Genomic DNA, 15,965 nt, shown 5'->3' with positions numbered 1-15,965 from the left:
CTAGATATCAATTACAGGAAAAGATCTGTAAAAAATACAAACACATGGAGGCTAAACAATACACTACTTAATAATGAAGTGATCACTGAAGAAATCAAAGAGGAAATCAAAAAATACCTAGAAACAAATGACAATGGAGACACGACGACCCAAAACCTATGGGATGCAGCAAAAGCAGTTCTAAGGGGGAAGTTTATAGCAATACAAGCCCACCTTAAGAAGCAGGAAACATCTCGAATAAACAACCTAACCTTGCACCTCAAGCAATTAGAGAAAGAAGAACAAAAAACCCCCAAAGCTAGCAGAAGGAAAGAAATCATAAAAATCAGATCAGAAATAAATGAAAAAGAAATGAAGGAAACGATAGCAAAGATCAATAAAACTAAAAGCTGGTTCTTTGAGAAGATAAACAAAATTGATAAACCATTAGCCAGACTCATCAAGAAAAAAAGGGAGAAGACTCAAATCAATAGAATTAGAAATGAAAAAGGAGAAGTAACAACTGACACTGCAGAAATAAAAAAAATCATGAGAGATTACTACAAGCAACTCTATGCCAATAAAATGGACAATCTGGAAGAAATGGACAAATTCTTAGAAATGCACAAACTGCCAAGACTGAATCAGGAAGAAATAGAAAATACGAACAGACCAATCACAAGCACTGAAATTGAAACTGTGATTAAAAATCTTCCAACAAACAAAAGCCCAGGACCAGATGGCTTCACAGGTGAATTCTATCAAACGTTTAGAGAAGAGCTAACACCTATCCTTCTCAAACTCTTCCAAAATATAGCAGAGGGAGGAACACTCCCAAATTCCTTCTACGAGGCCACCATCACCTTGATACCAAAACCAGACAAGGATGTCACAAAGAAAGAAAACTACAGGCCAATATCACTGATGAACATAGATGCAAAAATCCTCAACAAAATACTAGCAAACAGAATCCAACAGCACATTAAAAGGATCATACACCATGATCAAGTGGGGTTTATTCCAGGAATGCAAGGATTCTTCAATATACGCAAATCTATCAATGTGATAAACCATATTAACAAATTGAAGGAGAAAAACCATATGATCATCTCAATAGATGCAGAGAAAGCTTTCGACAAAATTCAACACCCATTTATGATAAAAACCCTGCAGAAAGTAGGCATAGAGGGAACTTTCCTCAACATAATAAAGGCCATATATGACAAGCCCACAGCCAACATCATCCTCAATGGTGAAAAACTGAAAGCATTTCCACTAAGATCAGGAACAAGACAAGGTTGCCCACTCTCACCACTCTTATTCAACATAGTTTTGGAAGTTTTAGCCACAGCAATCAGAGAAGAAAAGGAAATAAAAGGAATCCAAATCGGAAAAGAAGAAGTAAAGCTGTCACTGTTTGCAGATGACATGATACTATACATAGAGAATCCTAAAGATACTACCAGAAAACTACTAGAGCTAATCAATGAATTTGGTAAAGTAGGAGGATACAAAGTTAATGCACAGAAATCTCTGGCATTCCTATATACTAATGATGAAAAATCTGAAAGTGAAATCAAGAAAACACTCCCATTTACCATTGCAACAAAAAGAATAAAATATCTCGGAATAACCCTACCCAGGGAGACAAAAGACCTGTATGCAGAAAATTATAAGACACTGATGAAAGAAATTAAAGATGATACAAATAGATGGAGAGATATACCATATTCTTGGATGGGAAGAATCAACATTGTGAAAATGACTCTACTACCCAAAGCAATCTACAGATTCAATGCAATCCCTATCAAACTACCACTGGCATTTTTCACAGAACTAGAACAAAAAATTTCGCAATTTGTATGGAAACACAAAAGACCCCGAATAGCCAAAGCAATCTTGAGAACAAGAAAAGGAGCTGGAGGAATCAGGCTCCCTGACTTCAGACTATACTACAAAGCTACAGTAATCAAGACAGTATGGTACTGGCACAAAAACAGAAAGATAGATCAATGGAACAGGATAGAAAGCACAGAGATAAACCCACACACATATGGACACCTTATCTTTGATAAAGGTGGCAGGAATGTACAGTGGAGAAAGGACAGCCTCTTCAATAAATGGTGCTGGGAAAACTGGACAGGTACATGTAAAAGTATGAGATTAGATCACTCCCTAACACCATACACAAAAATAAGCTCAAAATGGATTAAAGACCTAAATGTAAGGCCAGAAACTATAAAACTCTTAGAGGAAAACATAGGCAGAACACTCTATGACATAAATCACAGCAAGATCCTTTCTGACCCACCTCCTAGAGTAGTGGAAATAAAAACAAAAATAAACAAATGGGACCTAATGAAACTTCAAAGCTTTTGCACAGCAAAGGAAACCATGATCAAGACCAAAAGACAACCCTCAGAATGGGAGAAAATATTTGCAAATGAAGCAAATGACAAAGGATTAATCTCCAAAATTTACAAGCAGCTCATGCAGCTCAATAACAAAAAAACAAACAACCCAATCCAAAAATGGGCAGAAGACCTAAACAGACATTTCTCCAAAGAAGATATACAGAATGCCAACAAACACATGAAAGAATGCTCAACATCATTAATCATTAGAGAAATGCAAATCAAAACTACAATGAGATATCATCTCACACCAGTCAGAATGGCCATCATCAAAAAATCTAGAAACAATAAATGCTGGAGAGGGTGTGGAGAAAAGGGAACACTCTTGCACTGCTGGTGGGAATGTGAATTGGTTCATCCACTATGGAGAACAGTATGGAGGTTCCTTAAAAAACTACAAATAGAATTACCATATGACCCAGCAATCCCACTACTGGGCATATACCCTGAGAAAACCAAAATTCAAAAAGAGTCATGTACCAAAATGTTCATTGCAGCTCTATTTACAATAGCCCAGAGATGGAAACAACCTAAGCGCCCATCATCGGATGAATGGATAAAGAAGATGTGGCACATATATACAATGGAATATTACTCAGCCTTAAAAAGAAATGAAATTGAGCTATTTGTAATGAGATGGATAGACCTAGAGTCTGTCATACAGAGTGAAGTAAGTCAGAAAGAAAAAGACAAATACCGTATGCTAACACATATATATGGAATTTAAGGGGAAAAAAAATGTCATGAAGAACCTAGGGGTAAGACAGGAATAAAGACGCAGACCTACTGGAGAACGGACTTGAGGATATGGGGAGGGGGAAGGGTGAGCTTTGACAGGGCGAGAGAGAGTCATGGACATATACACACTAACAAACGTAGTAAGGTTGATAGCTAGGGGGAAGCAGCCGCAAGGCACAGGGATATTAGCTCGGTACTTTGTGACAGCCTGGAGGGGTGGGATAGGGAGAGTGGGAGGGAGGGAGACGCAAGAGGGAAGACATATGGGAACATATGTATATGTATAACTGATTCACTTTGTTATAAAGCAGAAACTAACACACCATTGTAAAGCAATTATACCCCAATAAAGATGTTAAAAAAAAAAAAAAAAAAAGCAAACTTATGGTTACCAAAGAGGAAATGTGGGGTGGGGGTAAATTAGAAGGTTGGGATTAACATATATACACTACTATATATAAAACTGATAATCAACAAGGACCTACTGTATAGCACAGGAAACTCTACTCAGTAATAACCTATATGGGAAAAGAATCTGAAAAAGAATAGATATATGTCTATGTATAACTGAATCACTTTGCCGTACACCTGAAACTAACACAACATTGTAAATCAACTATACTCCAATATAAAATAAAAATTAAATTTAAAATAAATAATTTAGTAAAAATCCAATAGTGTTGGTATACAAGGTAGACTTACATTCTTTCAAATATATAAAACATTGAAAGTGTCAGTATTTTATTGAACTCTTCAGTGAACTTACAGTAAAAATCCCAAGGCAAGGCAGGCTCATTCTACAGAAATGGAAAGTGTAAATTATAAAATAAATTTTCACTGAATATAAAGAGCTAAAAGAAGAAAAAGGAACTCATACTTGTTTTACAATTCCTAGATGTCAGGAATTTTACGTATTATTTTCTCATTTAAATTTAAACCTTAATTTGTTCATAAAACTAATACTAGTAATATTTAATATATTAAACTAACCCCATCAAATGTTCTCAATCACTAGAGAATACTTTCAGCCACAGCAGATGATTCTTAACTGTGTCTCAGATAATATGGAATGCAATAATAACCATGGGCTGACCAACTAACAATTAAAAACATTTATTATATAATAATATAACAAAAGATATTTTTGATAGTTTGTTGTCCACATTAATAAAAGCTTGAACAGTATATTATACAATTATTTATGTTTGGAAAAAATTATTGAATGTTCAGTATGTTAGATGTTATACAAGTTCTTATATTCTTCACTCTGTACTAGTATCCTCGTAATAATGTGACTCATAGAGGTCAAATAGTCAACTCAAGATTACCAGCTACTGTTTGGATAAAAACAGGTCATATATAGTTGATCACCCTTCTTATTGAGTTTTAAAGTTTTAAATATTCATCTATTGTATATATATATGTAAATAAGCATATACATTATGCATACAAATTCTTCAATAGATGTATGTATTGCATCTATTTTTTCCAATTCTGGAGCTTGTCTTTTCACTTACATAACAATGTTTTTGGACATCATGTGGTTTTAATTTTCAAGAAGCCCAAGCGATTATTTTTAATAATTTTTGTTTAAGGATTTTTTGTATCCAATCTAAAAAATCAGTGCCCTTCCCACAGTCATGAAGATTTCGTTTTTAATAAAAGTTTTATAGTTGTAGCGTTCTATGATCCATTATGAATTAACATCACTCAAGCAGGGTTGGGTGTTTTTTTTGTTTGTTTTTTGCCACAACCCTTGGCTTGTGGGATCTTAGTTCCTTGAACAGGGATGGCAGTGAAAGTGCAGTCGTAACCACTGGACTGCCAGGGAATTCCCCAAGATTCATTGTTTTCAAATGGTTATCCAGGTGTTCTAGAATTATTTGATGAATAGACTATCTTTTCATCTTGAATTATGCTGGTGGTATTACTGAAAGTCAACTGACCATATATATGTGAGTATATTTACAGACTCTATTCTGTTTTACTGATTTCTATAGCTAACTTTCTGTCAAAGCCATCATGTTTTGATTACCAAATCTTTATAGTAAGTTTTGAAATCAGATAGTGTAAGTCCACCCAATTTGTTCCTCTTTTACAAAATTGTTTTGACTCTTCTAGGTCCTTTCCTTTCCCAAATAAATATTGGAATCAGACTGTAATTTCTACACACACACAAAAAAAAAAGCCTGCAGAGATTTTCATTGGGATTATAGTGACTCTATAAGTCAATTTGGGGAAAATGGACATCTTGACAACACAATAAGTCCCCTACATACAAACCTTCTAATTGAGAACTTTCAAAGATGTGAACCTGTGTTCGCATGTCCAATCACATAAGTTACTTCACATGTCTGGCATATGCTGTCATGTGTGTGCATCCTCTACAATTGGCTGTGCTTTTGTACAGTAGTACAGTATCTTTATTTCAAGCCCACGATGTCCAGAAGCAAGCATAAAAGCAGCGGTGATGTAGCTGGTACTACTAAGAAGCACCAAGCGATACCGATGGAAATAAAAGTGAAAATAATTGAGTGAGTGGAGCAAAGCAAAAAGATGGTAGACTTCACTCACTCTTATAACAGGAATCGTTCAACCACTGGCACAATTCTAAAGAACAAGGACAAGATCATGGACCATGTGAAGTCTGCTGTGCCGATGATGTCAACAATAATATCGAAGAAGTGTGGAAAAGTGATGGAGGAGATGGAGAAACTTCTCAGTGTGTGGAGGCTGGACCAGCATCAGCATGGAGTCCTGCTCAGCTTAATGCTGATTCAAGAGAAAGCTAAAAGCCTTTATGAAGACTTGAAGAAGAAACACGGTGAAGAATCAGAGGGCGCATCTTTTAATGCCAGCCATGGCCGGTTTTCATCGGTTCAAGGCTAGAGCCAACCTTCACAACGTAAAAGTGGTGAGGCAGCGAGTGCAGATACTCAGGAATTTCCTGAAATGCTTTGAGAAATTATTGATGAAGACACATATTTAATTGAGCAGGTTTTTAATGTGGGTGAGACAGGACTGTACTGGAAAAGGATGCCAGAGCAAAGTTACATCAGTAAGGAGGAAAAGTTGATGCCAGGCTATAAAGCAGCAAAGGATAGGCTAACTGTTGTTTGGTGGCAATGCTTCTGGCTATATGAAGTTGAAGCCTCTCTTAGTTTATCATTCAGAGAACCCAAGAGCCCTTAAAAACATTGCCAAGTGCTCTCTTCCTGTTGTGTGGAAGAGTAACTCCAAAGCTGGGTTACACAGGCCATTTTCCAGGACTGGTTTTTCCACCACTTTATTCCGGAGGTAGAGAAATACTGCTTGGAGAAGGACGTCCCATTCAACATTCTCTTGCTGCTCAACAATGCTCCAGGCCACCACCCATTCGTGGATAACTTTTATCCCAACGTCAAAGTAGTGCATCTGCCACTGAATACTATGTTGCTTATCCAACCTATGGACCAGGGAGTTATAGCAACTTTCAAGAAATATTATTTATGTCACACTTTTCATCAGGCAGTAAAGGCGACTGACGAATCAGGAACAACCTTGCGACAATTTTGGAAGGACTACTGCATAACATCTACAAGGCCATAAAAAACATTGACTTTGCTTGGTGTGAGGTTACAGCCATCACCATGAATGGGGTTTGGAAGAACCTTTGCCTGAAGTTTGTTCACGATTTTCGTGGATTTGAGAAGGTGGATGAGGAGTCCAAAGAGGTCTTCAGAAACTTAGTGACCCTCAGGGAGAAGATGGAGCTAGATCTGCAAGAGGACGACTTCACTGAACTCCGTGCTGTAAAACAAGAGGAGCTTCCTAAAGAAGACCTGGTGGAATTGGAGGCCTGGAGAAAGGACAAAGGACAAAAGAGAAAGGACAAAGAGAGACAAGAGGAAGAAGAAGTAACTAAAGAACCAAAGAGATTCACGATGCAGGAAATGGCAAGGGGATTTTCTTTATTTGAGGAGGCACTCTTAGTTTTTGAGGCACAGGACCTGAACGTAGAACAGTGCGCGAAGGTTGCAGCAGCCGTTCAGAATGCAATCCAGTGCTACCATATCATCTATGATGAGAAAAAAAGAGCTACTACCCAGACATCAGTGGATTGGTTTTTCTAAAGGGTAGATAGAATTGAATCCAGTGAGGAACCAGAACCTTTGCCATGAGTGTCAGGCGTGAGTGAAATTGCAGCTTGCCCTCCGTCTCCTATTGCTGACGATCCTTCAGCTCTACCATCTCCCACCTCCTCTCTCTCCTCCAGTCAGTAACTCTTCTTGCCTGTTCACTCGATGTCAGCCCCTGTATGCCAGCTGTTGTACTGCACCACTGTATTTTTCAAGGTACTGTAAGATTAAAAATGTTTTCTTTATTTGTGTGTTTGTTTTTTAAGTATTATTTATGTGAAAAGTATAATAAACCTATTACAGTACAGTTCTATATGGCCGATTGTGTTAGTTGGGTACCTAGGCTAACTGTCAGACTCAACGAACAAATTGAACTTACAAATGCACTCCTGGAACGGAACTTGTTCGTATCTAGGGGACTTACTGTATTTAGTCTTCCATTGAATAAACCTTTATTTAGATCTTTAATTTCTCTAAGTATAGCTGTGTAGATATCATTTTATTTTGTTAAATTATTAATATTTCATGGTTTTGGAAGTTACTGTAAAATTTTCCCAAGTGTTTATTTCTACCATATATAAATACAATTCTTCTTCTAAATTGACTTTATATTCTGTGGCCTTGTAAAATTCAGTTATAAATTCTAGCATTTTTTTCTCCTAGATTGCTTTAAATTTTCTTTGTACCAAGTCATGCCATCTGTGAAGAGACACTTTTAATTTTTTCTTCCCAGTATTTATACCCCCCCATGCCAGCTTAATATGCTGATTATGGTTATGATTGTCAGCACAATACTGAACAGAAGTGGTAAGTGTGGGCATCCTTGCCTTGCTCCCAGTCTTAAAAAATTTTGATTTTTACCATTAATTGTAATGTTAGCTATAGACTTTTTGTGTGTGTATGTGTATGTAGATGCACTTTCATACATTAAGAAAATACCCTTAAGAATTCATTAAGAATTTTTGTTGATAGGGTTTTTCCCCCCAGTACATTAGAGATATCACTTTACTGTCTTCTGGGCTTTTTTTTCTGACAGGAAGTCAGTTATCCATCTTAAGATTGTTTTCTCTGTAACGTATCCCTTCACTCTAGCCAATTCACTTTTTTTTCTATATCTTTGGTTTTGACCAATTTTTCTATGATATGCCTAGGTTTCTAAGTTGTTGTTTTTCATGAAATTTGTGAAAAATTTTTGCCATTACATCTTCAAATACTTTTCTTACCCATTCTCACTCTCTTTTGAGATTCCAATGATAGAGGTCCAGTATTTACATTACTTGGTAAATCCAACTTCTAAGCTACCTTGGGGTCAGTTTCTACTGACTACTTTTCTTTGACCATGGGTCACATTTTCATGTTTTTTTGCTTGGCTAATTTTCATTATGTTCCAGACATTGTATATGATATATTATAGAGATTCAAGGTTCTCTTATCTTCCTCTGAAGAGTGCTGTCTCTTGTTTTACTTATTCCTCACTCTGAATGTAGGTAGGTTTGAGTTTATTCCTTGGTAGGGAGGATCTACCGAAAGCTCAAGATGATTCCCAAACTTTTGTAAACTGGTGGGACTCAACCTCCAAACTCCATCTCCTCTGAATACCTTACTGGGACTTGGTTTTAGGCTTTGTTAGGACAGTTCAAGAGAGGGCATTTCTCTGGCTCATGGTGCCTACTGTGTAGGCACAGCATTTCTGTTTTCTCAGATAAATGCCAGGAGTGATGACAAGGTATTAACAAGGCTGCTCCACTCTTGTGGTCCAAATGTGCTCAACTTCTAGTACCTTTTTAACATCCAAACTCCATAGCACCCTGATAAATTTTGGGTAGTTTCTATCTCTGTGTATTTAGACCAGCCTTGCAAAGTCCTCATAGATGATCTGCACAAGGACTTCTTGGCACCTCTGCCCACAAAGGATCCTCTTCTCTGGTGCTTTCAGCAGGACCACTGTGCTCTACCTAGATTCCAGCTTGCTGTACCAGTCAAAAAATTGTCCCCAGGCAAAAAATTGGCTTGGCTGTGGGGCTTACTTAGGAAATTTTCCTTCTTTCAGAGATTGCACGGCTCATTCTCCAGTAACTGCAAGTAGTTGCTTCATAAATGTTTTCTAGTTTTATGGTTGTTTATTGCAGAGGTCCAGTATCAGGTACACCTACAAAGCTGGAAATGGAAGTCCAGTTGTGTTCTTGCATAGAGATAATTTCATCTTTATGAATTATTTATAAGTAGAATAGTTTTTATACAATTCAGCAACAAGAAGCTATCACAAATTCAATAGACTCATTACAGAAAATCATGTTTAAATGTCACTGTGTATTCTGAGATGTGAAATGTCAACATTATTGACACTAAAATTAAATTGCTAGTTAACAGTGAACTACCATTCATTTTTACTAGCTCTAAGCAAGACAAACTTGTAAATAATTACTCATACAGAGTGCTCATAGAGAGTTAATTGTTGCTCATCATTTCACCTTCTTATATTTACACTCAGTGCTGCAATACAAATGTTTGAGTAGTACGGACACTCACAATACAGCTGAAAACTAATTAGCTAGAGACTTAATTGAAACTTTTTTCTCAGATGGAACCAGAAAGTCTATCAATTGCTCAATTTAATATACGGGATACTTTATATGGTGATGACTGAGAAACATACCACGTAGGTTCATAAGTTCAGTTCCACCAAAATTCACCAGCGTTTTCACTTATCATCATCACTGGCTACATCTTCACATCAAAAATTGAGGTTAATTTTTTTTTGAAATTAATTAACTAAATGTTTAGTCAATATACCATCCAATATGTGGCTGTTAAGAAATCAGTTATTATGAATTGAGGGAAATGACTAACAGCATTATGCCAAAAGTTTTCTGGAACAGAAAATCTGGAATAAAAGCATTCTATGAAGGGATTAATAGGATTAACAGCATGGCCATCAATTAAGAATGTCATTTAATTGGCTTTGGAAAATTTACCTTGTTATAAGTATAGCTGCATCCACTGAAGTCATGTCCTCTCCCCAGCTTGTTGACATCTCTAAATGTATATCATTCTTTTTGCCAAATTCTTCATGTTGCCACTTACAAAAGCTCTCTAGCATTTTCTCTCCATGATGCCCAATATATAGATCTGCCTGCAAAAGAAGAGATTTCACTTCAAGGCAAATTATTCTCAGATATACAAAAAACTAAAAACTGAGGGGACTTCTTGAATTACTAAAGCAGACTGCTGACCATAACATTAATTAGAACCTGGAAGACATTCAGGATTAATTTTGCCTGAGCTAAAAATCTTAAAACTTTGTGAAGGTAGAGTAATTACAAAATTTGTTTAATGTTATTCTGAAGAAGAAGAGAGGTGCAATGGAATATTAAGAATGTGGAACTTTTAGACTTAAATCACTCATTATTTTTACAATTTAAGAACAAAGGTTTTCCAAAGTACCAGATAAGCAGCATGCTAAAAAGATGCCACAGAATAGTCTCTGTTTAAATTGAATTACAGATAAGGCCCATGTTTAAATAAGAAAATAAAACTGTCATTAAAAATGATTTTTTAAAATTGCATTTTGCAAAGTTAAGGTTTGTTGTCAGGATCCTTGGAAACTAAGAACATTCCAATTTTGGAATATAACTGAGGTATTAACTAAGACTAACGGCCAGTTTTATGTATACTTTAAGTGACTCACTGGATACGTCTGGATTTCAAGTCGATAAAAAGTAAATCCCTAACATTCCCTTTACTTAAAAGTACCTGAACACAACTTCTCACCCACTTAATTGAACGAAAAACTCAAGACTTTCTTACTGGAGTTTCATGGAGCAGAATAAGCTTTATCACACGAAGATTGACCTGCACACCAAGACTCTTGTGTTGGAAAAGGTTAAAAACCTAAAAACAAATAAAAATAAAAATCCTAAAATAAAACTGAAAAACATCTTAATTTTTCTTAAAGCCCAGACATGGGAGAAATCTCAATTCAGTTGAGCAATTTTATATATTAAAAATTTTTTAATTATTTTAAAATTAGCTTAATAAGCAATAATTAATTCATTTTAGATACCAAGAAATTTAGACCTAGCATTCTGCTATACTCACTGCTGCCTTGATAATCTAGGCATTTCAATGGGGTGCAGAGGGAACGTTGGGCTTTTCACGATACTGAAGAGAAAAATTTTAGTAACTAAACCCTAGAAATTTTCTTAAGACCACAAAATGCCAGGGTCCTTTCTTCTGAGAAAATGTCCTGAAAATTCAGCCTGCTTTATGCTGCCTCCCAATTTATTCCTTATAGTTTTTTTCTCCCCAAGGCTAACTGCCAAATAGGAACAGGGTTTTTTCAAAGCTCTTCCTTTCAGGGCTGTCCATGAAGACAAGGCCATCATTGCTTAACGGTTTCAGGTCATCATTATAACTGATTTTCCCAAAACATGGTATGTTTAACAATGCTGGAAAGGAAGGCAAATTTTTTATGTGGTACCTTGATTTTTTTTTTTGGTAAAATTGAGTATTTAATTTATAATAGAAAATTAAAATTGGCACACCAAACCCATGCTTTCAGAGATAGTACTATTTAAAAGAGACTGAGGTTGGTAGGCTATGCCTGTCTGCCCTTTACAGAATGCTGGTTGAGTGGTCAGTAGTTAGCTGAACACAGACAGAAATGACTGAAGTGTGGGAAAATATGTTCACTGAAAAAAAAACACGCCAGACGATAGCAAAAAATAGTAAAAATAGTAATTTTATATAACAAATTTATCCTTGAATTAGTGGTTCTCACCTTGCTTAATATGGCAACTGAATTTATAAATGGACATTTGCCTTTGGCTTTCATTTATGTTTATTCTCCCCTAAGAACCACTCTTCACGACAACCTTCTAATTCTGCCTTGAAGGAAGTTTACCCAACAGGGTATGCAATTAAGTCAAAGGATTCATGTGGTAGTAAGCATCCATAAGATCCTAGGTACAAGTTATATTTCTACAGTCCAGAAGCTATCAACCAAAGTTAGCTACATGTGATTCAGCTAATAACTATTAGCTATTAGGTCTTACTCATCAACTAGTTTTATACCTGACATGCAATTTTACATACCTATATAAGCGCTCAGTGGATTACCAACCTCCATTTTTGTTCCACCTCATAATCTATAGTACTTTGGGTGGGGCCATGCATATAAACAAATATAACATTTCTGCTATTTCAACAAATGGCCTTTTATAAAAAAGGAAGAAGGGCACAAAAAGAGATAAAAGAATAATAGAAAAAAATTTTGCCACATCAAATTAACAATAAGAATTTTTTACTAGAGGACGTGAATTATTATTTTGATATCTCTTTTGAGATGGATCAATTTGGTACACCTAAAGTATTTTTTTACTGATGTCAATAAAAGAAAGGAATAGTAATGAGTTAATTTTTAAAGAACTTCATTATACTCACACATTTCTTCCTTAGAGTTTTCTTGAAAAAATTCCAAGCGCACTTTAAAGTTTGCCTACCATATTTAAGATGGTTAGAATGAATCTCCTGGCTGCATCTGCTCCATGATAGGAAACCATTGCTGGGTCTGCAACCACTACAGTCTCTATGTTGTATTCTTGAGGTAATTTGTATGAATATCGTTTCCCTCTTCCACTTTCTGTTATTTTTTTAGATCTAGTTCTTCCTTTATCTGCAACACAGAAAGGAATTTTTCAAATGTGCCTCTATCTTTTAGCAAAGTGAATAAAAAAACTTCCATTTCTTCAATAATTAAAAAGAAAGCTTATCGAATACCAACATGTGCTGATGATACAATGGTGAGCAAGACCAAATAAGTTCCCCGCATATAGGGAATCTAAATGAGCATTTGGCTTTGTAACATGACTTTGGAATCAGACAGACTGGACTTCTACCATTTATTAACTCTGCCACTTGGGAAACTAACATCACTCAGTCAGCCTTAGTTTCCTCATCAGTAAAATGAATAACAATATCACCTGCTTTCTAGAGTTGTGGGTGGCTTATAATAAGATCACATTTGTAAAATTTTTGCACAGAGATTCATATAAATAAAATAATTCCATATATAAAAGACACCATGATTTTCATTTTAAAATCAGTGACAAAATAAAGGTCTACTTGCCAGAAGTGCCTGAAGTGACTGACCCATACATCCTAATGTCAGGCAGGTGCCCCTATTTACTCAAACTATACATGGGTTACACCGGAATTGGTTCTGCCTTCCATCAGGATCATATAGAAGTTATGACCTCAGGGTACCAGATTCCTCAAACAGGGCCAAATAAAATCAGTAACCACAAATAAACATATTTATAAATTTAACTACATAAAAATGTAAAATTTCTGTTTATGAAAATATGCTACTATCAGAATGAAAAGCATGCAACCAAGTGGGAGAAGATATTTATAGTACTTTTCCATAATAAAGTAATAAAAAGCCACTCTAAATCAGTGACAGATAACCCAATTGAAAAATTGGCCACAAATCTGAAGAGCCATTTCAGGAGATCCAAATGGCTAATTAGCATATGAGAAGGTGCTCAATCGCATTAGTCTTCAGAGAAATGCAAATTAACCGCAGTAAATTAAATAAATTAAAATCCCCAGAATGGCTAAGCTAGAGATGATGAGTACCTAGGAGTGGGCACAAGGGGAACATCTATGGTGCTGATATTTTCTATATTCTGATCTAAGTCATACCTACATGGTTATGTTCATTTTGAGAAAATTCAGCAGTTGGACACATCATTTGTACAACTTCCTGTATGCATGTGGTACCTTAATAACGAATTTATGATTTTAACAGCTTTATTGAGGGGTAATTTACATGCCATAACATGGAGCCATTTAAATGTACAATTCAATTATCCTTGACAAGTTTTTACAATTGTGCAATGATCTCCACAATCCATTGTTATATTAGCTATCACCTGTTCCTCTCCTTGCCATTTACCAAAATTCTGTTGATGTCACTAAATAGCTGTCATCTTCTTTCCCAAACTTGTATTTGTTGGCCGACATCTTTTATATTTTTGTATTCTAATTTTATTGGAGTCCCCAGAAGTAAACATGTGTGTTTAGTGGAACCCCATGGATATAAAAATGTGTGTCCAGTTAGTCCCGTTTCCATGAACATGTCTCTGTTCTGAATTTGTATGTATGCTCATAGTTCCAGTCCATCATCTTGGTTTCCGATAAATTCCCTTTTTTGAGTCTTGTTCCAGGTACTTTAACTTTGATGTCAATTCTATTCTATTCTATCCTATCCTATCCTACTACCTATTCCACCTTACTTGCCTTCTAACACCCTTTCATGATGCCAGGATTAGTTTATCTCTTCTATTCTTGAAATACTGGGTCCCTTCTATTACTAACTTCTAGGTCCAACTGAGTTAGCTCTGAGCTCTAACATGAAGTAGATCCTGCCACGATTGCTGGAAACTTCACTGTTCTCAGATATCTCCATAAATTACGGTTTCTCATTTTTTGTCACAGGGACACAGACTAAAAATCTATTTAATAAACAAAGTTTTATCCAAATGTCAAGTAGAGTCAGTTAACTAAGTTAACAAAAGTGTTACGAAAATAAATGCAAAGACTCCTTATTTAACAACAATAAGCATTATATTAATATTATGAAACAAGAAAATGCAAAAGGACGAAAGCAACAGTAGCCATCTGCAACAGAATCACTATAGTTAAAAGTAAATTTTATGAATCCATAATTAGTACCAGCAGTTAATACCAAAGACCTTCATGAAGGACAGAATATGAAATTGGTTTTATTAGTATCTTAAGATCTACAACAGTTAGGAATAAATTTTGTAGTTTTTCTAATTGTAATCACAATCCTACTTATGGTTATATATTTGTATACTGTCATATAAACTTATAATATTTAGTAGGAGACATTCCTACAGGTATACGAAAAGGCTCATCTTGGCAGGGTCAACACCTAATAAACTGATTATGGGGAAAGATAGATAGATAGATAGATAGATACAGAGACACTCAGACACACAGATTTCGCAGCTCTCCTAGATGGCTACATCACTGACCTTCTGTGTAAAAATCACACAGTGGTTAGAATAGAAAGGATGAGATGATAGGCAACATATTAGAAAGCAGACATCACCCTCAGCAAAATTAATCAGACTAAAAAGGAAAACGGAGGTGGTTAGAGTTACTCTTTCTTGTTGCTGTTGTTTACGTGTGTGGGGGGGTGTTTAGTGTTTATTTTCGAGTGACTAGGTAGATAGTGAGAAATATCAGCAGAGCAGTTTGGGAGGAAAGATGATGGGTTCAGCTGTAGATTTATTAAGTCTGAGATGCCTGAGAGACATCTGAGTAGAAGTTACTAAACACCTGACAGTCAGGAGAGAGGTTAAAATGGAGATAGAGTTTGGAACTAAACAATGTGTAAGTGAAGTTGAACCCATGGATTTGGATTCTATCACCCCAGGGAAGCATGTGGCATGAGAAGTAGAAGGAAAAGGAGGGAGTCCTGGGAAATGCCTACATTTAGGGGGTGCACATACGGAAGAAGATATGCCCATGGAGGAGACAGAAACATAAGAAAAATAAAAGGAGAGATAATATGAAACTGAGGGGATAATTATAAAATGTGGGGCTTTTCGACCATATCAAGAGTGATAAAGAGACCATGTAAGGGAGAGACAGAAAAGTTTGTTACCTTTATTGCCCCAGCTAA

At 35.9% G+C, this 15,965-nt stretch overlaps 1 protein-coding gene across 1 annotated transcript in view; it reads right to left on the bottom strand.

The window, feature by feature from the left end:
• The window catches only part of ADAMTS19 (ADAM metallopeptidase with thrombospondin type 1 motif 19), a 272,394-nt gene that overhangs the window by 192,913 nt on the left and 63,516 nt on the right, over window positions 1-15,965 (bottom strand). Inside the window, exons 4-6 of the mRNA XM_029216811.1 lie at window positions 12,751-12,923; window positions 11,057-11,140; window positions 10,225-10,382 (exon numbers count right to left, since the gene is read on the bottom strand). Coding sequence (XP_029072644.1) covers window positions 10,225-10,382; window positions 11,057-11,140; window positions 12,751-12,923 — 415 coding nt within the window. The remainder of the gene's footprint in view (window positions 1-10,224; window positions 10,383-11,056; window positions 11,141-12,750; window positions 12,924-15,965) is intronic.

This window comes from Monodon monoceros, unplaced genomic scaffold, assembly GCF_005190385.1.
Source record: "Monodon monoceros isolate NGI ecotype Baffin Bay Population unplaced genomic scaffold, NGI_Narwhal_1 Super_Scaffold_12, whole genome shotgun sequence".
NCBI classification, from domain to species: domain Eukaryota; kingdom Metazoa; phylum Chordata; class Mammalia; order Artiodactyla; family Monodontidae; genus Monodon; species Monodon monoceros.
This window is presented reverse-complemented; position numbering and strand designations above follow the sequence as displayed.